The sequence below is a fragment of the Macaca mulatta genome, chromosome 1, assembly GCF_049350105.2.
Source record: "Macaca mulatta isolate MMU2019108-1 chromosome 1, T2T-MMU8v2.0, whole genome shotgun sequence".
Taxonomy (NCBI): Eukaryota; Metazoa; Chordata; class Mammalia; order Primates; family Cercopithecidae; genus Macaca; species Macaca mulatta.
Window position 1 is genome coordinate 217,290,347 of NC_133406.1, and position 22,230 is coordinate 217,312,576.

A 22,230-nucleotide genomic window follows, 5' to 3' on the forward strand; every position below is an offset into this window, starting at 1 on the left:
TCCGGGATCAGCCTCAGCATCACCTGGGAACTTGTTAGGAATGCAGATTCTCAGATACCCCAGATTTACTGAATCAGAGATTCTGAGGGTGGGGGCCCAACAATCCAGCTTTTACAAGCCATACAGGAGATTCTAATGTACTCTCAAGTTTGAGCATCACTGATCTTGTAGGAAGAAGATGCAGAGCAGGGGGGAAGGCAGGCAAGGCAGAATCCAGAGAGAACAGACAGAGAGGAAAGAGCTGCTCGCAGGACATCTCTGTATCAGAACAGACCTGCAGATTGAGACACTACTAGGAAGAGCCACGAGGGTTCAACCTTGTCAAGACAGTGAAATGATTTGTTTCTTATGGATCTGTCAGATGCCAGGCACGAAACCAGGCCATCTGGGCCATCTTGGCTCTGCTACTAACCAGCCGTGTGATCTTGAGCATGGCCCTTTACCTCTCAAACCTATTTCTTTACCCACAGAGGCTGCACTGAGGGTCCTGCCCTCAGGTAGAGTTCCCTACTGTGGTGCAGGACTCTCCCAGTGACTCATCCCTACCTTTATTTCTACTTCACTGAGAAAATGAGAGCAATGAGAAGAGAACTGAACCCAACACTGAACCTTAGGGTACTTCAGCATTAAGAGGCTTGAGAGGCGACCGGGCACATCCGCAGAACTCCATTCCATATCCACCACCAGCCAACATGTGCACTCACACTCAGGCTCCCAACTTATCACTAACACCCCAGCCATGCTTCTATCCAAGTCTAAACCCTCTCTGTGTGCTACAAACTCACCCTTCTCACCCACTCAAGGATACTGCTACTGCAGCTCTCCCTTCTCCCACATCAATTTTTCTCTCTACTGGATTTTCCCAGTCATAGAAAGTTTTTCCCACTTTTGTTCCCCTTGACAGCAGAGCTCCTTGGAAGCATTGTCTACCAGTTGTCCCCAGTCACTCTCCTCACGTTCTTTGAAGCCCACTATACTCAGGCTTTCTGGCCCATCACCCTGGCAGCACTGCTCCAGGGAGGCCATGAGAGGCCTTCATGCTGTGAAGTTCATGCCTAATTCAAAGTCCTCGTTTTACTGGACTCTTTGCGGGCACTCACCTCAGTTCATCATCCCTCCTCCTTCACATACCCTTACTCTACTTCCGGGTTACCAGGCACTTGGTTTTTCTCCTACTTTACTGGTCCCTCCTTCTTAGTCTCCTTTGTCAATTCCTCTTGTTTTCTCACAACTCTTTTTATTACTATTATTATTATTATTTTTTGAGACAGGGTCTTGCTCTTTTGCCGAGGCTGCAGTGGTGTGATCTCAGCTCAGCGCAGTCTTGTACTGCTGAACTCAAGCAATCCTCCTGTCCCGGCCTCCCAAGTGGCTAGGACTACAGGCATGCACCACCATGCCTGGCTAGTTTTTTTAAAAACAATTTTAATAGAGACTCACTATGAGGCTTTGCTATGTTGCCCAGGCTGGTCTCGAATGCCTGGCCTCAAGCAATCCTCGCACCTTGGCCTCCCAAATTGCTAGGATTACAGGTGTGAGGCCCTGTGCCCGGCCGCCTCTCAGGCCTCTTAATGCTTAAGTACCCTAAGGTTCAGTCCTCGGTCCTTTTCTCTTTTTGTCATACTTACTCCCCTATGACTTCATCCAGTCTCAAGACTATAAATATGGACCTCCCTATGCTGAAGACCTCCAAACAGATATCTGCAGTCCAGGTTCCAGAATGCCTACTTGACATCTTCCTTCAGATAATAAATAGATTTTAAGTTATACATGTTCAAAATGGAATTCCTAACTGTCAAATCTGTTCCATGCTACCTTCTCCATCTAAATTAACAGCAACTCCGTACTTCTTTTGCTAGGGGCCAGAAACTTGAGTCATTCTCCACTTGACTTTCTCTCATCTCTTTCCTCCAGTTGTCCATGGAAATCTCGTTGGTTTACCTTCAAGATGTATCTATCATCTGCCCATGTCTCACCACCTCCAACGCTGCCACATCTGGACCAGCATGAATGCCTGGGCTCAACCTCCCAGGCTCAACCCCCCCGGGCTCAAGCCATCTTCCTGCCTCAGCCTCCCAAGCAGATGGAACTACAGTTGCACAACGGCACTCAGCTTACAATACTTTCTGACAGGTCTTCCTGCTTCCACCCTTGCCCCCCATATTCTGTTCTTAATATGCAGTTAGTTTTAAAATGGAAGTCAGATCATGCGATGCCTCTGCCAACTCAGCAAGGAGTGATTCATTTCGCTCAGTAAAGGCCACAGTCTTTCTAACAGTCTTTCTAACAGCCTACACAGCCTGCACAGTGGCTGCCCATCACCTCTGACCCCCTCCTCTTGCCCTCTCATGCTGCCTAGCTGTAGTGGGCTCGGTGCTATAATGCGCCTCTGCCTGAAGGCCTTTGCTCTAGCTCTTCCATCTCTCCAAAAGCTCCTCCTCACAGATCCAAGTGCCCAACCCTTACCCACTTCAAATCTCATCTTCTCAGTGAGGCCTCCTCTGACCAGCCTTTCCTCACCCCCTCACCCCACTCTACTTTTTCTTTTCCCAACACACATACCATCTTATAACATTCTCTAACATTTACTCATGGATTGCTTATTGTCTGTCTCCCTCCGCTAGAATGTAAGCTCCAAGCCAGGGATCTTTGTCTGTTCACCAATGCACCCTACGCCCCTTAAACAGTGCCCAGCACATGGTAGACACTCAAAAGAAAGTTACTGAATAAGGGACTTTAGTGGACACTTTTAAAAAATTTTTCTTATTTTGTTTTTTCCCTTTGAGACAAAGGCTTGCTCTGTCTCCCAAGCTGGAGTGCAGTGGTGTGATCTTGGCTCACTGCAACCTCCGCCTCCCAGGTTCAAGCAATTCTCCTGCAGTAGTTGGGACTACAGGTGCCTGCCACCATGCCCGGTTAATTTTTGTGTTTTTAGTAGAGACGGGGTTTCACCAATGTTGCCCAAGCTGGTCTGCTGAGCTCAAGTGATTCACCTGCCTCAGCCTCCCAAAGTGCTGGGATTACAGGCGTGAGCCACTGTGCTTGGCCTTTTTCCTTCCTTTTTTTTTTTAAAGAGACAGGTGTCTCATTCTCACCCACGACGAAGTGCAGTGGTGTGATCACAGCTCACTGCAGCCTTGAACTCCTGAGATCAAGCGATCCTCTTGTCTCAGCCTCCCAAGTAGCTGGGACCAAAGATGTGCACCACTACACCTGGCTTTCTTTTTTTTTTTTTTTGAGATGGAGTCTCGCTCTGTCATCCAGGCTGGAGTGCAGTGGTATGATCTCGGCTCACTGCAAGCTCTGCCTCCCGGGTTCACGCCATTCTCCTGCCTCAGCCTCCCCAGTAGCTGGGACTACAGGCGTCCGCCACCACGCCCGGCTAATTTTTTGTACTTTGTTTAGTAGAGATGGGGTTTCATGTTAGCCAGGCTGGTCTTGAACTCCTGACCTCGTGATCCACCCGCCTCAGCCTCCCAAAGTGCTGGGATTACAGGCATGAGCCACCGAGCCTGGCCGGCTAATTTAGAAAAAAAAATTTGTAGCAATGGGTGTCTTGCTATGTTGCCCAGGATGGTTTCAAACTTCTGGCTTCAAGCAATCCTTCCAAATGAGCCACGACACCCGGCCAGACACATTTCTTAGACAGTTACATCTTTATTTTGGTATACTAGAAAGTAATACAATAAACATGTCAAACCTGCAAATTCAGTAGTGACAGTTCTTTCATGACTTTTAAACAAAGTATCAGGTAAATAATTGTATTTCCTAAGTAACCTGAAGGTGTTACTTCAAACTGAGAAAGCCTCTCCTCCATACAACAGAGGCAAATTCAAACCCTCCACCATTCTGGAGGGCCTTTACCGGTAAGGGTTGCATTGAAGAACTCCCAAATCTGGCTGTGCATACAACTCACCTAGGAAGCTTGTTAAACTTTAAACACAGTCCTTTGTTCCATTTTAAGCTCTCTGGAGTTGGGGCCTGGAATGCACATTTTAAACAGATATCTCAGGTGATTCTCCTGTACCCAGCCCAGTACTGCGCAAGGCTTAGGGACTGGTGGATTAGATGACCTGTGAAGGCTCTTCTAGCTCAGAACTTCTGCCTCTGGGGTTCAAACTTGATCAACAACATCACACACTGCATTTTTCAAACCGCGGATTAAAATCTACTTAATGGGCTGGGTGTAGTGGCTCACGCCTGTAATTCCAGCACCTTGGGAAGGCCAAAGCAGGCTCACTTGAGCCCAGTTAGAGGTTACAGCGAGCTGTGAACACACCACTGCACTCCAGCCTGGGTGACAGAGCAAGTCCCTGTCTCAAAAAACAATCTCCTTAATGGTCGATATGATTTGGCCCTGTGCCCCACCCAAATCTCATCTCAAATTGTCATCCCCATGTGTAGAGGGAGGGACCTGGTGGGAGGTGACTGGATCATGGGGGCTGTTTCCTCCGTGCTGTTCTCGTAGAGTTCCTACGAGATCTGATGGTTTAAAAGTTCACCCTTCGTGCTCTCTCTCTCCTGCCACCCTGTAAGACATGTCTTGCTTCCCCTTCCACCATAATTTTAAGTTTTCTGATGCCTCCCCAGCCATGTGGAACTATGAGTCCATTAAAATCTCTTTTCTTAATTACCCAGTCTCAGGTAGTTCTTTATCGCAGTGTGAAAACAGAGTAATACAATGGGTTAGAATCAGCATTAGGGGCCGGGCACTGTAGCTTACACCTGTAATTCCAGCACTTTGGGAGGCCAAGGCGGGCAGATCACTTGAGACCAGGAGTTCAAGACCAGACTGGCCAACATGGTGAAAACCTGTCTCTACTAAAATTACAAAAATTAGCCAGGTGTGATGGTGCACACCTGTAGTCCCAGCTACTTAGGAGGCTGAGGCAGGAGAATCGCTTGAACCTGGGAGGCAGAGGTTGCAGTGAATTGAGATCATGCCACTGCATTCCTGCCTAGACAACAAAAGCAAGACCCTGTCTCAAAACAAAAACAAGAGCGAGATCATCATTAGGAAAGAAAACAATTAAACAGACTATACAATAGGACTGCATTACCTGTAGTGAGGTTGTTTCATGAAGTTTTTCCAGGGGTGAGTATATACGTATGTAGTGATACATAAAATACATTTTTTATCCTTCCTCTCTCTACTCTGATTTTTTTTTTTTTTTTTTTTTTTTTACTGTGAACTGTAGTCAAAAACCTTTGAGGCCGGGCGTGGTGGCTCACGCCTGTAATCCCAGCACTTTAGGAGGCCAAGGCGGCTGGATCACGAGGTCAGGAGTTCAAGACCAGCCTGGCCAAGATGGTGAAACCCCGTCTCTACTAAAAATACAAAAAAATTAGCCGGGCATGGTGGCACGCGCCTGTAATCCCTGCTACTCGGGAGGCTGAGGCAGAGAATTGCTTAAACCTGGAGGGGCAGAGGTTGCAGTGAGCCGAGATCACGCCACTGCACTCCAGCCTGGACGACAGAGCAAGACTGTCTCAAAAAAAAAAAAAAGCTTTGAAAGCCACTGCTGTTGAGAAAACAATGATTCTCAACCTTCAGTGTTCTAAGAATGTGAATTCTTGAGCCCTACAAAAACCAAGTTTCTGAGAAGAGTTCAGGAATCTGTGTGTGTGTATAACATATACTATACATATTTATATTAGATATATATATATTTTTTGAGATAGAGTTTTACTCTTGTTGCCCAGGCTGGAGTGCAACAGCACAACCTTAGCTCACTGCAACCTCCGCCTCCCAGGTTCAAGCGATTCTCCTGCCTCAGCCTCCCAAGTAGCTGGGATTACAGGCACCCGCCACCATGCCTGGCTAATTTTTTGTATTTAGTAGACACGGTTTCACCATGTTGGTCAGGCTGGTCTCGAACTCCTGACCTCAGGTGATCCACCTGAGCATCAGCCTCCCAAAGTGCTGGGATCACAGGAATGAGCCAATGCACCCGGTCTTTTTTTTTTTTTCTTTAGAGAGGGTCTTACTCTGTCACCCAAGGTGGAGTGTAGTGATGTGATCATGACTCACTGCAGCCTCAAATTCCTGGGATCAAGTGATCCTCGCCCCTCAGCCTCTTGAGTAGCTGGGACTACAGGTGCCAGGACCCATTCATCCAGTCTTTTCCTATACTTGGGGAGGAGGAGATTGGAATGCCCTCAGGTGGTACAATTTTTTTTTTTTTTTTTTGGTGGTGGTAAGAAATGATTTGAAAAAGCATAGTTAATGTCACTATACTGCTATAGTGAGGAGAAATCTTAAATAATGTCAAAGAGGAGCACTGGGTTTTTTCCACCTGAAAAGCAGGCAGAAGAAGCACAAGTATTAATACTTATTTTTGCTCACCTAGCAGCAGGGACTATATATCTATTTGGTTCAATGCTATGCTTCAGGTAGGCAAGCACTCAAATATTAAATGAATTCGTCTTCTTTTCTTCACCAGCAAAGAATGATGCTCAAGCCACAGAATAAAACCTCTTAAATTTAAGTTTACCACAGAATATCAAGAATATACTCAATTATTACATAATATTTACAATAAACAGCTCCTACTATATATGCAGAGTGATTTACATATACTATCTTTAATTCCGGCAAGTAACCCTGTAAGGTAAGTGTTAAGCCTATTTTATACAAGATCTGAGGCCCAGAGAGGCTGGCTGACTTGCCCACCCTCTCACTCAGGTAGTCAGCGGCAGTGCTGCTGTGTCCAATCTGAGCAACAAGCTGGTCTCAAGGGACACTAGCAATATAGAGTAAGACATGGCCCTGTGACTGAGATTACAGAATGTCCACTACAAAGTACATACACCTTCCATTTTAAGAAATGTTTTTCCTTTAATTATAATTCAGGAGCTACTTGGATGTTTGTCCCTATTTAGGATTTACTCAATTGTTGACAAGTAAAGCCCAACTCCATTTTCATGATTCCCAGCCTTCCCTGGGGATTTGGGGAAAAGGGGCTAGAAGGCTAATCAGCGAAAGTACACCCTCCTCTGGAGTTTGCCTGGGTGACCACCCTGAGAGTAACAACCATTGCACAACTATTTCCTAATGTCAGGGCTGGAAGGGGACACCAGTGGCAGTTAGTAGGCTCTTCACAGAAAACAAGCCTATACTATCTGACAGGGACCATTCTGGGCACTTTATCCCATATTCCTGCAAGGCATTTGAGATGCTTAAATTTTAAATTTTTTATTTTAATTAATTTAGAGACAGGGTCTTGCTTGGTTGCCCAGTGATACGATCATGGCTCACTGCAGCCTCAAACTCCTGAGCTCAAGGGATCCTCCTGCTTCAGCCTTAAACTCAAATAATGAGGACTACAGGTGCATGCCACACCTGGCTAATTTATTTTTGTAGAGTCAGGGTCTTACTGGCTGGTCTCAAATTCCTTGGACTCAATCCATCCTCCTGCCTCTGCCTCCCAAAGTGCTGGGACTATAGGTGTGAGCCACCACACCCTATTTAATTTTTTCGAGAAAGGGTCTCCCTCTGTTGCCCAGGCAGGAGTGCAGTGGCATGATTCAGTTCACTGCAACCTTCACCTCTCCAGCTCAAGCAATCCTCTCACCTCAGCCTCCTGAGTAGCTGGGACTACAGGTGTGCAACACCACGCCCAGTGGGGTTTCTCCAAGTTGCCCAGGCTGGTCTTGAATTCCTGAACTCAAGTGATCTGCCCACCTAGGCCTCCCAAAGTGCTGAGACTGCAGGCATGAACCACTGTGCCTGGCCTATTTTTTTTATTGATACAAAACAGATGTACATATTTTGAAGTACATGTGATATTCTGATACATTCGTACAACGTATAATGATCAAATCGGGATAACTGGGATATCCACTACCTTAACATTTATCTTTCTTTATGCTGGTAACATTAGAATTATTCTCTATTTTATGGCATGAACCCGGGAGGCGGAGCTTGCAGTGAGCCGAGATCATGCCACTGCACTCCAGCCTGGGCGACAGAGCGAGACTCCGTCTCAAAAAAAAAAAAAAAAATTTCTCTATTTTAAAATACAGGTCATTAGTCACCCTATTGATCTATCAAACACTGGGTCTTATTTCCTCTAACTATATTTCTATACCCATTAATCAACCTCTCTTCATCCCCCCCACCCTTAAATTCCAAACTCTGTGCTCTTAACCACTATGATATGCCATGTAATGTTTGAACAGAACCAATCTTTAAAGCAAAAAATAAAGCACTGTATTCCAAAGACAGACATCAGAGCATTTCAAAGCGTTGAGTCATGTTATCAAAGCAATGGGTAACTGAGAGGGTCTAGAATTTCACTTGTGCCTATTGTTGAATGCCTTTGCCTTTCAAGCTCCTTTTAGATTCCAGGTAACTACCTACATACTTATTGCATACAAAATTGCATCAATCTTAGGCCGAGCCAGGTGGACCATGAGGTCAGGAGTTCGAGACCAGCCTGGCCAACACAGTGAAACCTCATCCCTACTACAAATATAAAAATTAGCTGGGTGCAGTGGCAGGCGCCTATTATCTCAGCTATTCGGGAGGCTGAGGTTGCAGTGAGCCGAGAATGCGCCACTGCACTCCAGCCTGGGTGACAGAAGGACTCCGTCACACACACACACACACAAAAAGTATCAATCTTGACAAAAGATAATTACAAAACATCCTAAACTTGTTACACAAAGGTCAACTGGTATAATCACAGGTCATCAGTTTGGTTCACTGACTTGTGAAAACAAACCATCTGTACTTGTTTCCTAAGCTTTCCTGCATTTGCCACCTTAAGCAGAGTCAAGTTCAGTTCTCCTGGCGCCCTCCAGGTGCCTTAGGCTGGATTCCCCTCCGACAACCACACAGTGTTTTCTATAACAAGCAGCTCTGACTAGTTCTGTATCCCCAGGCACTAGCTTGGTCCCCAGTGGCTGGCAGTTTAAATTACCTGTGTGGGTGGTTTCTGGGCTAGAGTACCTACAAGGCTTGGGCCTTAACCCTTTAGGACTCAGTTGCCTTTGGCAGACTACTCATTCTGGTCTTCACCCACCAGTTGGCTGGAGCACCTCAGCATTCGCATTGAGTTTAGCAGGTTAGGACTAGCCAGTGTTAAACTGCAAGAAAAGAAAGCTTAAGCACACAATTATACGCAAAATCCAACACGCTCCACTTTAGATGGCCAGACTAACTTCCTAAGTTTCTTGCTTATGGTCATAATGCTAGTAGGAAAAGCAGAACCAAAATCATAACATGGATAACTAGCCTGGGCAACACAGTGAGACCCCTTCTCTACCAAAAAAAAAAAAAAAAGTTGGGCATGCTGGCATGCAACTGTAGTCCCAGTTACTCGGGAGATAGAGGTACAAGAATCACTTGAGCCCAGGAGGTTGAAGCTGGAGTGAGTCGTGATGGTACCACTGCACTCCAGCATGACAATGCAAGACCCTGTCTCAAACACAAATGAAGATGGATAACCTTTTTCCTGTTTAGTGTTCTTTCCACAATACCATCCCATTGAACAACAGCTCAAGATACCTTGCAAGGACCTTAAAGGTACTCACTGGACTGAGGGCCAAGACAGCAGGATAAAAGAGCCTCTATTGGACAGTTTAATGAAACTGACATTCCTGACATTTAGTGCCAACTACATAATTATGTCCTATACATTTCCAGAATGAAATATTGTATAGCCACTGCAATGTACTGAGAACACAACTGTTAAAGGGAAAAAGTAAGAACACCTCCCAACTATGTTTAAAAGACAAAAAAGCCTTAGCTGTGTTTACTATTTGGTGTTTCTAATAGTGAAAATACTGTCCCCTCAGTATTGTAATTATTGAGTATAATTTTTGATCAATTTTTTTTTTCTGAGACAGGGTCTACTCCCAGACTTTCATGGGTGGCAGCTAAAGAAACGAGAAAAATAACCGCACAGTAAGAACTTCCTAAGAACTGAATGTATTAAGAACCTCCTTGGGTATCATGCCCTTCCTGCTTTTTTTGGCCACTACCTCTACACTTTAGTATGCGTACAAATCACCTGCAGATCTCGTTAAGATTCTAATTCAGTAGGTCTGAGATAGTGCCCAAGAGTTTTAACAAACTACCAGGCAATCCTATCTACCCACTTGGTCCAAGCTCAACCACAAATGACAGTGCTTTAGATACCAGTAGGACATTTGTTTCCAAGTCAAGCTTCTAGCCAGAATAGGGGTAAGCTGTCTAGCTACTGGGTAGGAGTCTGTGTCTAGTGTTCCAGTCCTCCAGATGTTTCATGACCTACCCAAAATCTCAATGCTAGTTAGAGCCAGGACTAAAACCTAGTTAGCTCTTTGAACTCCCAACAGTGCTTTATCCACTGGGTCAGGAACACAGCAGTTTTTTTAAGTGGGAAGTTAAGTCAACTGAGTACACAAACAATACACAAGGACCAAATGAAGGCTCAACAGGTTTATATTGTTAAAATTGAGAGACTTTCTACATTTTGTATTTCTGAAATGCTTTATTTAGGTAAAACTAGTATTTGTTCTCCGTACCCAGAACTAATTACCTATCCATTCACCAAGTCTGTTCTTAAACATGTTTATTGAGTATTATTTAATTCAGAAGTTAGTAAAAACAAGTATGGTTCCCCCCTATAAAAATGAAGCTGAATTTTAAGAATGAGACTCCTTCACCCCATTTGAGGTGGGGGCCCTGGCCCTGTAGTAAAAGACTGAGATATGAATGCACATTTTATATTTTAAATGAAATTAAAAAGTATATGGCAACATGTTCCATGATTCTCCCCTTTCACCAACTAGAACTCATCTTACTGGGTAAGGTAACTTTATTTTCATTTTAAAAATGAGACACACCAAATAATCTACTTCCAGGTTTCAAAATACCTACAAAAGCAGCAAATTTGAGAACTTCTGAACAGCAATGAATGGGTGGCCCAAGGACAACTGAACTCTAATTAGTCAGAAATTAGTAAATTATTTAACTGAATTAACATGTGCTCCAAAAAATTTAAACCCGAAATTGAAAATGATGAACCAATGGCCAAGTATTGTGTCAGAAAAATGATGGCGTTTGCCAGGTGCAGTGGCTCACACCTGTAATCCCAACACTTTGGGAAGCTGAGTTCAAGACCAGCCTGGCCAACATGGTGAAACCCCATCTGTACAAAAAAAAAAAAAAACTAGCTGGGTTTGGTGGCGGATGCCTGTAATCCTAGCTACTTGAGAGGCCGAGGTGGGAGGACTGCTTGAACCCAGGAGGCAGAGGTTGCAGAGATCGTGCCACTGCACATTCCAGCCTGGATGACAAAGGGAGACTCTGTCTAAAAAAAAAAAAACAAACAAACAAAAAAACAAATACACAAAAATGATGGCTTTTGAGCGTCGGCTTCAGTGAGATATAGAAAATCACTACAGGGGCCAGGCGCAGTGGCTCATGCCTGTAATCCCAGCACTTTGGGAGGCTGAGGCGGGCGGATCACAAGGTCAGAAGATCGACACCATCCTGGCTAACATGGTGAAACCCCGTCTCTACTAAAAATACAAACAAAACAAAACAAAACAAAAAAATTAGCTCCGTGTGGTGGCAGATGCTGGTAGTCCCAGATACTCGGGAGGCTGAGGCAGGAGAATGGTGTGAACCCGGGGGCGGAGCTTGCAGTGAGATCGCGCCACTGCACTCCAGTCTGGGTGACAGACCACTCCAGTCTCAAAAAAAAAAAAAAAAGACGGCCGGGCGCAGTGGCTCACGCCTGTAATCCCTGCACTTTGGGAGGCCGAGGCAGGCGGATCACGAGGTCAGTAGATCGAGACCATCCTGGCTAACACGGTGAAACCCCGTCTCTACTAAAATACAAAAAATTAGCTGGGCTCGGTGGCGGGCGCCTGTAGTCCCAGCTACTCGGGAGGCTGAGGCAGGAGAATGGCGCAAACCCGGGAGGCGGAGCTTGCAGTGAGCCGAGATGGTGCCACTGCACTCCAGCCTGGGCAACAGAGTGAAGACTCCGCCTCAAAAAAAAAAAAAAAAAAAGACAATCACCACAGAGAAAGTATTTCCATTTTTGCACCAAAGGGAAGCAAGCTAACAGAATTTACATTTCTCATATACCCAAACACAAAAACTAAACCCCTTTTGAGCACTCCGTGCCTGGTGCTAGTCTGAGCATTTCGTATTAAATCATTTAATCCTCTGACAGATATTACTATTATTGCCTCCTGATACAGTTAAGGAGACTGGGGCAGAGAAACAACTCACCGAGAGGGCTGGAAATGGAAAGACTGCCCTCTTATCTACACACACTGCCTCCCAACAACCTTATATTCTCGTTGTTAAAGAAACCTGAGCCTGAACAGTTAAGTCTAAATTTAATCTCAAACATCACACCAAAGCCTATCATTCCTTCATGATACATCAATGCTGATAAAATTTCTAGTACAGAACAGTATCACGGAATAGCAGGGAGCCTCCTGGAACACAGGAGCACTGCACTCTGCTTAATCAAGGCTCTAAATTCAAACCCCAACATCAACCAAACCCTCCCCTCCTAAATGGGGCTACTGCACCACAGTGCATCAACCAAGGTGTGGCAAGCACAGGCAACGGATGCTATGAAGCTCGGACTTGGATCTGCCAGGAAATACTAGCATCCAATCAGAGGATGACAGGGTTGTTACCAGCTACTCCCATCGAAGCTTTAAGTGGCTTGAGGTCCAAGGACTTGAATATGGCCAGGATCCTTTCACAGAACACACAACAGAACTGTACATTTCACTGAAAACTTTTTATTGGTCTTTTGGATAGAAACGGGAATTTATTTGCCAGGAAGGATGATCCCATCATACTGAAAGAGAAGAGATTTGATTTTTCAGAACAGGAGGCAACAGCAGAGATTGCAGCAATGGCTAACTTTTGAGAATTCAAATCTGACTGATACATGAACTTGGGCTCTGAATCCCATCCTTTTCTGGACTAAGTAGGAAGCTGGCTGGTTTTTACACTGTGCTGAACTGCACTATCATCTGAGAAAGGGGGCTCCTGTTAAAGCCATATTCCTCCCCTTCCAGCTACCCCCATTCATGGTGGTGGGGAGGCCTAGTTCTGGATATTCTTTTAAACCATCATCCCTGGAAGCCCCTGATTTATCAAGGTGCCCAATATTCTAATTTTAAAGAAGGTACCCAGCAAATAGTCCTATATTTTGCATCCCCAAATCCCAACTCCATTCACCAACACCACATTCCACCACTTCACTTGAGATAAATCAGCTTTACCTTCTGCTGGAACCAGCGCATGGCCTCCTCTTTGCTGATTCTGTGTTTGGCCCCAATGCAGCCTGTCCTGCGCTTCTTGTCTGCGATGCTGAAACCTGGCCTACCCAGCACCTGTCCCAGGAATAACCAACAGTCACCTAGCCAGCTCAGAGTCAAGAGCAGATGGACAAGACTCAACATTACAGACAGATCTTCAAGAGTCACTTGGCAGCCCGGTGGATTCTGGAGCAAGACCCCTGATCTCTGTCTGACAAAGCTGCCACCAGCATCTCACACAACACACAGCCATACTATAGGTTTGCTATGGAGGCTGGAACTTTCAGCACCTCCCCCCAACCCCAGCCTATCTTCCAGTGGTGCTGAGGATCCTCCATTCCTGCTCCCCAATCTCCAAAACATTTTAAAAAATAACATTTAAAAATCTATAGCCACACCAGCAGTGTAGAAAACATAAAACTCTGAGAAGCACAAATATATATCTATATTTTCTTCCTTCTGCTTCAGCTCAAAAGTGCTTCCCAAAGGTGTGCTGTTCCTCCAACATCCTGTTAATATCCAATTCTTATTACTTGTCTGTCTAATGAGGGTGTCACCATCTTTCAGGTTCCACGCTAGTCAGGACTTCTGATTTAGGCTATTCAGTTTTTATTGTTGGACCAAAACACGGCAGTAACACAAAAGGTCATTTCTATGTTAAAACCCCCTTCCTGATCAAACCACTGCATCACCCAAAGCTGTTTCTATAGGAAGAATCAGGGGAAGAAGAGCCTCAGTGCAGCCAAACCACAGACCAAATGTGGCACCAATACTGCCTCTCTCCAAAGTTTCAAATCACTGGCTGGAGGGAACAGTTTCCTTCATCCACCTTTAAGCCATGTGGGTGCTTTACAGATCCTCGACTGCAAGCTCTCCAACAGCAGGGATCTTGTCCATCTTGTTCAGTGCTGCACCCCTACACTTGCCACAAATGAGGCACATATTCCCAACAGGGAGGAGAACACAAAGGCAGACAATATTCAAAGCTGCAACTCAACATGTGAACACCAACATACCACATATGAAATAAAATAAAGATTCCCCTCTCCTCACAGACCAGGAGCGGGAAAAGATGAAATATTCATACCACATAGAAGTCCAGGCCGTAGATACCAATGCTTGGGTCATACTTGATGCCCAGATCGATGTGTTCCTGGATCCCAAAACCAAAGTTTCCAGTATCTGAGAAGTTGTTTTTTCTTAACTCATACTCCCGCACCTGTGGAGAAAAATGCAGCAATAACATTCCTCGTCATCATCTCCCTCCCACCCCCAAATAACTATTAATAGCTCAGTCTGCAACATGCACCCCAGAGCAAAAACAGAAGTCAATAGGCCGGGCGCGGTGGCTCCAGCCTGTAATCCCAGCACTTTGGGAGGCCGAGACGGGCGGATCACGAGGTCAGGAGATCGAGACCATCCTGGCTAACACGGTGAAACCCCGTCTCTACTAAAAAATACAAAAAACTAGCCGGGCGAGGTGGCGGGTGCCTATAGTCCCAGCAGCTTGGGAGGCTGAGGCAGGAGAATGGCGTAAACCCGGGAGGCGGTGTTTGCAGTGAGCTGAGATCCGGCCACTGCACTCCAGCCTGGGTGACAGAGCGAGACTCCGTCTCAAAAAAAAAAAAACAAAAAAACAAAAAAACAAAACAGAAGTCAATAAAACTTGGCTAGGAACACAATCTGACTTCCTCACTACACCCCAACTACCCAAAATGACCTCTCCCAGCTTCCAAAGAACAGAGAAAAACCCAGATAAAGCAGAGGAATGAAATGACTCCCAAGCATCCTTTTTTTTTGGACAAGAGTTTCACTCTGTGGCCTACGCTGGAGTGCAGTGGCACAATCTCAGCTCACTGCAACCTCTACCTCCCGGGTTCAAGCAATTTTCATGCCTCAGCCTCCCGAGTAGCTGGGACTATAGGCGCCCGCGACCAAGTCTGGCTAATTTTTATATTTTTAGTAGAGATGGTGTTTCGCCATATTGGCCAGGATGGTCTCGAACTCCTGGCCACAAATAATCTATCCTCCTTGGCCTCCCAAAGTGTTAGGATTATAGGCGTAGAGCCACTGTGCCCAGCCTCAAGCATCTCTTAAACCACCAAGAATAGTTTAACCCTGCTGATTGTAAAAAGTCTTTTAGAAACTTAAATAATAAATGTCAAGGCACCAAAGAACAGAACATTAAATGTAACTTATCTACTTGTGTTATTAAGTGGGTGCTCATTAATATCACTCCATTAGGGGATTAGCCTCACCTTTAGACCCTTCTCCAAGATTTCTTCTGCCTTGGCCCCTCGAACTGTGCAGTGGACAGCAATCTTTTCATTTCTCCGGATGCCAAAGGACCTGACAGTGTATCTAGCTGCAGAAAGGGGGTAACAAGGAGTCAGATGCCATCACACCCCCACTACACTCACCTCCTTCCCAGAACACCATCTCCATGACTTAAAGAGGCATTAAGTATTCATCCACACTCTAAGTTGTGGTGTTCTAATTAGTGTCGCCTACATCTATTAATAAGATTTCATCCACAGCAGATTTTCCCATTTCCAGACATCCAGCCATCCTTCAGCAGTTAAGAACAGTCATAATGCCAAAGTTCCAAGAAGGGCAAGTTCACAACCAGAATAAGCCAAAGAAGTCACTAGTAAGATTATCATGGTCCAAAGAAAATAAAGCATTATTGACAATAATCTAGTACTTGCTAAAACCTTATTATTATACTGTTGTCCACATTTTATACGTGAGGTTTTGAGAGGTTTATTAACTTGCACAACTGGTAATAAAAAGCAGGATTGGAATCCAAAGACTTGCCACATTTCACCATCCTAAAGCAACGGCACATATACAACTCATTTTATCTTCCACAATTATCAAGTATTACACCCTCTTTATGCAAATAAAAAAGCAGAGGTCCAGAGAGCCCAGAGTCAGACCAGCAAGTGGTGAAGCCATCACTCAAACCCAGGCAATCTGTATACAACTTTTGAGATAGGGTCAACCAGGCTGTAGTGCAGTAGCACTATCATAGGCCACTGAAGCCTCTCATGCTCCTGTACAGCCCTGTTCTTAAGGCAGCCTATATAACCCTAACTGCTAATCAGATCTAATGATCTTTACTTCGTTCCTGGTATTTCCACTCTATCTCATATCCTAGTTACTTGGGAAAATCTTTACTTGGGCTAGCCTTAGCTTAAGATCTGCTCATATAAAATCCAGTGTTCCAATCCCACATGCAATCTCGAAAACAAAGACACTTTTTGGTCGGCTCATGAATTTAACGCTTTAAGTGATGCCGACTGTCACTTTCTAAACAGACTCGACAGCAGGTAAATTAAACAAACAGGCGACCCAAGTGGGTAGCCCTGTCATTTGTCACTACTCACCTTTGGAAAACACAGGGGTCTGCCCTGTGAGCTGCTCCAAAACCTTGGCAGCTCGGGTCAGTCTGTCTCCACTCTCCCCAACACAGATGTTGAGACAGAGCTTGCGGATGCGAAGTTCCCGCATGGGGTTCTCCTTTTCACCTTGATCCTGCTGCAATGGGGAAGAGCAGCAGTCAATACACTCACAGCTGAGAGCCCTGAGTTTTTACTACTTTCTATCTGCACAGCATTTTTATTTCTGCTCATCCCAAATCGTAACGAAGAAGGTATCACCGTGTTTGGGAGGCATCAAGGAACGAAGTCAGCTCGGGACCTATTCTTCCTCCACGAACGGAACAGGTGAAGAGAAAACTCAGGACAGGTATTGAGTGTTAAAGGTTACGGACACTGAGATCGAACTCTAAGAGGCTCAGGATAACAAAGAGCGCCCCCACTGTAAGGGAAACTAAGGGGAGTAAGCGACGGAATAGAACTTAACTGCTAACAGGAAACACGTGGTTATGCGACGTTCAGCATCCCACTCGGAAGCTGTCTAAAGGCTGGCACCTTCCCTAAGCCGAGCACCCGGCTAAGGTTTCCTAGCACTCAGCAAGTCTCAAGTCCCCGGAACCAGGAAAAGGCGCGGACCCTTGCCTCAGAACCCTCCATTCACCCCATCTGCCCTAGCTGCAGCCTCCTGACAGTGCTTCTGAGCTCTCCCGGCAACTGCCCGGAGCCGCTCCTAAAATGATGGCAGGGAAAGTGACAGAATTCAACCCTGCGTCCTTGGCTCGAACGGCTCTGCCAGTTTTGGGCCGGCAAGCATTGAGGGGTCCATACTCCTCGGGCTGCAGGCGAGGTAGCCCCCGCAAGCTCGGCCTGCCATGGATGGCGACGGATAAAGAAAAGCAAATCCAGATCCCAGCTACTCACCGCCATGATGGGGTGCAGGAAAAGAAAACGGAGCTTCCGGCCCAGGGCCTTATGGGCCAGGAGGCGGGCTTTTTTCCCAGGCTAACCACAGAGATCAAGAAGAGGAAGAGAGGCGCATTTGGCTGCGCAGTGCAGCGTCGGCTTCCCCCTTGTGGGTAGGGCTAGCAACTGCAAGCAACGCTGGCTGAAGACCGGGATTTGGGTTTTCCAAAAATAGTTTTTGAAAGCTCCTAGAATCAGCACGACCTTGAGTTTCCGGACCTTGAAGACGTTCTCTCCTCCCAGTGTCAGGTGCTGGTGGTGCTTGTGTGATGAGACCGCCAAAACTACATTAAATCAATCATGCAAATTATGACGCAAATTTATTCTGTAGCTGGGATTATAGGCGCGCACCACCATATCTGTCTATTTTTTTTGTACTTTTAGTAGAGATGGGGTTTCACCATGTTGGTCGGGCTGGTCTCGAACTCCTGACCTCAAATGATCCACCTGCCTTGGCCTCCTAAAGTGCTGGGATTACAGGAGTGAGCCACCACGCCGGGCACAAATAGAATTTATACAAACGGAATGGTGTGGTAGCTCAAGAGTCCCGAGCTTGAAGACAGGCAGATGTGGTCCTGTCTCGATCAGTTAGTAGCTATGTGACCTTGGGCAAGTTACTACAGGGTGAGTATTCCTAACCTGAAAAGCCTGGGACCAGATGGTTTTTGGATTTGGGATTTTTCCGGATTTTGGAATATTTGCATAAACATAATGAGATATCTTGGAGATGGGACCCAAGTCTGAACATGAAATTAACTTATGTTCCATATACACCTTATACACATAGTGTGAAGGTAATTTTATACAATATTTTAAGTAAGTTTGTTCATGAAACAAAGTTTGTATACATTGAACCATCAGAAACCAAAGGTGTCACTATCTCAGCCACCCTTGTGGACAGTCTCTGGTTGGTTGGCCTAACCATTGTTCCAGACTGTAAATGTATATGCTACTGATAAGCAATACTTTCTTATGCTTATTCACATATGAGTACTTCACAGCAAAATATATGCTATGCCATTAATACCGTGAAAAAGTAATGTGTTCAGGGCAACTAAGCAGCAGAGGAGCATCACCGGAAAACCTGGATCAGCTGTGAAGCAACAGCGACCACCGGCCCCCACCCCACCCGCCACCAGGCCAGCCGCTGTGGCTCACACCTGTAATCCCAGCGCTTTGGGAAGCCGGGGTGGGTGGATCACTTAAGGTCAGGAGTTCGAGACCAGCCTGGCCAACAGGGTGAAACCCCGTTTCTACTGAAAATACAAAAATTAACCGGGCCTGGTGGTGCATGCCCGTAATCCCAGCTACGGGAGGCTGAGGCAGGAGAATCGCTTGAACCTGGGAGAGGAAGCTTGCAGTGAGCCAAGATCACCCCACTGCACTCCAGCCTGGGTGACAGAGCGATACCCTGTCTTAAAACAAATAAACAAACAAAAAACAGCTACCACAAATGGCAGGCTTTCAGTCTCCACCTATGATGCAGTGTTTTGATTAAAAGATTACTGGACACTGTAATTTTTTTTAAGGTGAGAAGAAGCATCAGAAGCAGTTGTGGGAGCAGGAAGTGGGTCCCCTAGGGAAAAGGAGGCGTTCTCCTGGATGGCTTTTTAAAATGTTTCCTCCAGAGTCATCTGCGTTTCTTTTCTTTCTTTTTTATTTTATTTTTTATTTTTTGAGGCACGGTCTTGTTCTGTTGTCCAGGCTGGAGTGTAGTGGTGTGATCTTGGCTCATGGCAGCCATGACCTCCTGGGCTCACATGATCCTCCCACCTCAGCCTCCCACGTAGCTGGAACCACAGGTGCACACCAACATGCCCGGCTAATTTTTAAAATTTTTTGAAGAGATGGGGTCTTGCCGTGTTGCCTGGCCCACAAATCTTTAAAGATGTAACATCATGTTTCGTCTTAAATTTCTGCAACCAGCCAGGTGCAGTGGCTCATACCTGTAATCCCAACAGTTTGGGAGGCCAATATGGGAGGGTGCTTGAGCCTAGGAGTTTACGACCAGCCTGGGCAACATGGCAAGACCCTGTCTCTACAAAAAACTTATTAGCCTGGCATAATGGTGTATGTGTGTGTGTTCCCAGCTACTTGGGAGGCTGAGGTGGGAGGATCGCTTGAGTCTAGGAGGCTGAGTCTGCAGTCAACCATATTTATGTCACTGCACTCCAGCCTGGGTGACAGAGTGAGACCCTGTCCTCACACCCCCAAAAATTCTGCGACCAGCCTGTTGAATATTCAGTTTCCTTAAATTTTCTGTTCATTGTGATAGATCTTGCTTGTTTCACCTTCAGTATACCATTAAGTGGCACATGCTGGATGGATCCATCAGTACAATGCTGATGGATCTACTCTTTCTTTTTTCTTTTTTTTGAAATGGAGTCTTGTTCTGTTGCCTAGGCTGGAGTGCAGTGGCGTGATCTCAAGTCACTGCAACCTCCACCTCCCAGGTTCAAGAAATTCTCCTGCCTCAGCCTCCTGAGTAGCTGGGATTACAGGCACCTGCTACCATGCCCGGCTAATTTTTGTAGTTTTAGTAGAGACAGGGTTTCACCACATTGGCCAGGCTGATCTTGAACACCTGACCTCAAGTGAGCCACCTACCTCAGCCTCCCAAAGTGCTGGGACTATAGGTGTGAGCCATCGTGCTCAGCCAGATGGATCTGCTCTTTCAATACACAATCAAGATCTTCATTTTTTTGCTTTCTGCATTGTTTTTCTCTTTCTCATTAACTTCTGCTCATCATTTTCAGCATATAGAATTTCACCAGTTTATCCTTCTGTTTCTTTTCTTTTTTTTTTGAGAAAAAGTCTCACTCTTGTTGCCCAGGCTGGAGTGCAGTGGCGCAATCTTGGCTCACTGCAACCTCTGCCTCCCAGGTTCAAGCAATTCTCTTGCCTCAGCCTCCTTAGTAGCTGGGATTACAGTCGCCTGCCACCACACCCGGCTAATTTTTTGTACTTTTTTTTTTTTTTTTTTGAGACAGAGTCTCCCTCTATTGCCCAGGCTGGAGTGCAGTGGCACAATCTCGGCTCACTGCAACCTCTGCCTCCTGGGTTCAAGAGATTCTCCTGCCTCAGCCTCCCAAGTAGCTGGGACTACAGGCGTGCGCCACCACGCCCAGCTAGTTTTTTTGTACTTTTAGTAGAGACAGGGTTTCACCATGTTGGCCAGGCTGGTCTCGAACTCCTGATCTCAGGTGATCCGCCCACTTCTGCCTCCCAAAGTGCTGGGATTACAGGCGTGAGCCTCTGCGCCCAGCCATCCTTCTGTTTCTTTAGGTCATCTATGTTGTTTATGCCAACACCATACTCTTCTGTAGGATATTTCACACCTACATTTCTGTCCTGTTTTTCCAGCAACTTGACTTTCTGTGTTGTAAACATAACTGCTTCCTCTTTTTCTTTTTTCTTTTTTTCTGAGATGGAGTCTTGCTCTGTTGCCCAGGCTGGAGTGCAGTGGTGCCATATAGGCTCACTGCAACCTCCGTCTCCCAGGTTCAAGTGATTCTCCTGCCTCAGCCTCCCAAGTAGCTGATTACAGGCCCCTGCCACTACACCCAACTAATTTTTGTATTTTTGGTAGAGACAGGGTTTCACCATGTTGGCCAGGCTGGTCTCGAACTCCTGACCTCAAGTGATCCACCCGCCTCGGCCTCCCAAAGTGTTGAGATTGCAGACGTGAGCCACCTTGCCTGTCCTGCTTCCTCTCTTCCTTATCACTGTTACTCATAGGCATATCTGCAGGCCTTTGTTTACACTTTCAACAATATATTTACACCACAGAACAGAAAATAATAATGAAAAAACCACAGTGAGTGATGTGCATAGACCTCTGCCCTATTTAAGGTATGCATGGAACCTGCAGTTGGCATGTGTGGCCTGCACATGAGCCATCATGTTACCTCTTTTTTGTGTGTGTTTTTGAGATGGAATATTTTTCTGTCGCCCAGGCTGAAGTGCAGTGGTGCAATCTCTGCTCACTGCCGCCTCCGCCTCCCAGGTTCAAGAGATTCTCTTGCCTCACCCTCCAAAGTAGCTAGGATTACAGGCGCATGCCACCACACACGGCTAATTTTGTATTTTTAGTAGAAACAGGGTTGCACCATGTTGGCCAGGCTGGTCTCGAACTCCTGACCTCAGGTGATCCATCCGCCTCAGCCTCCCAAAGTGCTGGGATTACAGGCGTGAGCCACCATGCTCAGCCTTGTGTTACCTCTTGTGGACATGCTTTCGTGGGAGAATCTGAGCCGGAGTGGAAAAGAGATATCACAGCTGACGGAGGCTGGGAGCATCTTTTTTCCCTCAGGAATGCTGAATAAACTGTGTGCTGTGTACGTGCATTTTGACTGCCACCTGTCACATGAGGACAAGTGTGAAATTTTCCACTGTGGCTTCATGTCAGTGCTCAAAGTGTTTCAGAGTTTAGAGCATTCCAGATTTGGGGTTTTCAGATTATGGATGCTCAGTCTGTAATTAGAATCCTATCAGCCTCAGTTTTCCTCATCTGTAAAATGGGTACCTGTATCTCATAAGGTTGTTGTAAAAATTAAGATAATTATGTAAAGCACATGATAAGGCTGAAATAAATTGTGACTCT

General features: G+C 45.8%; 1 protein-coding gene, 1 long non-coding RNA gene and 1 pseudogene across 3 annotated transcripts; 1 reads left to right on the plus strand and 2 right to left on the minus strand.

Moving 5' to 3' along the window:
* Positions 1 to 22,230, minus strand: part of LOC144335247 (B-cell CLL/lymphoma 7 protein family member C pseudogene) — a 369,536-nt pseudogene that overhangs the window by 210,539 nt on the left and 136,767 nt on the right.
* Positions 6,171 to 9,578, plus strand: LOC144335254 (uncharacterized). The gene is made up of 2 exons (XR_013405977.1): positions 6,171 to 7,512; positions 8,424 to 9,578. It is a non-coding gene; the product is annotated as an uncharacterized LOC144335254 (long non-coding RNA).
* Positions 12,740 to 17,614, minus strand: RPL11 (ribosomal protein L11). Of its 2 annotated transcripts, none has more exons than XM_077970052.1 (6): positions 17,586 to 17,614; positions 16,674 to 16,821; positions 15,543 to 15,649; positions 14,372 to 14,503; positions 13,249 to 13,359; positions 12,740 to 12,818 (listed from the first exon to the last, which is right to left on the minus strand). In XM_077970052.1, exons 1-6 carry the CDS (start codon positions 17,589 to 17,591, stop codon positions 12,789 to 12,791), a joined length of 534 nt encoding a protein of 177 aa, XP_077826178.1. In that variant the 5' UTR covers positions 17,592 to 17,614; the 3' UTR covers positions 12,740 to 12,788. The 2 variants fall into 2 exon arrangements, with proteins under 2 accessions (XP_077826178.1, XP_014986347.1); XM_015130861.3 differs by having other exon boundaries at positions 16,674 to 16,824.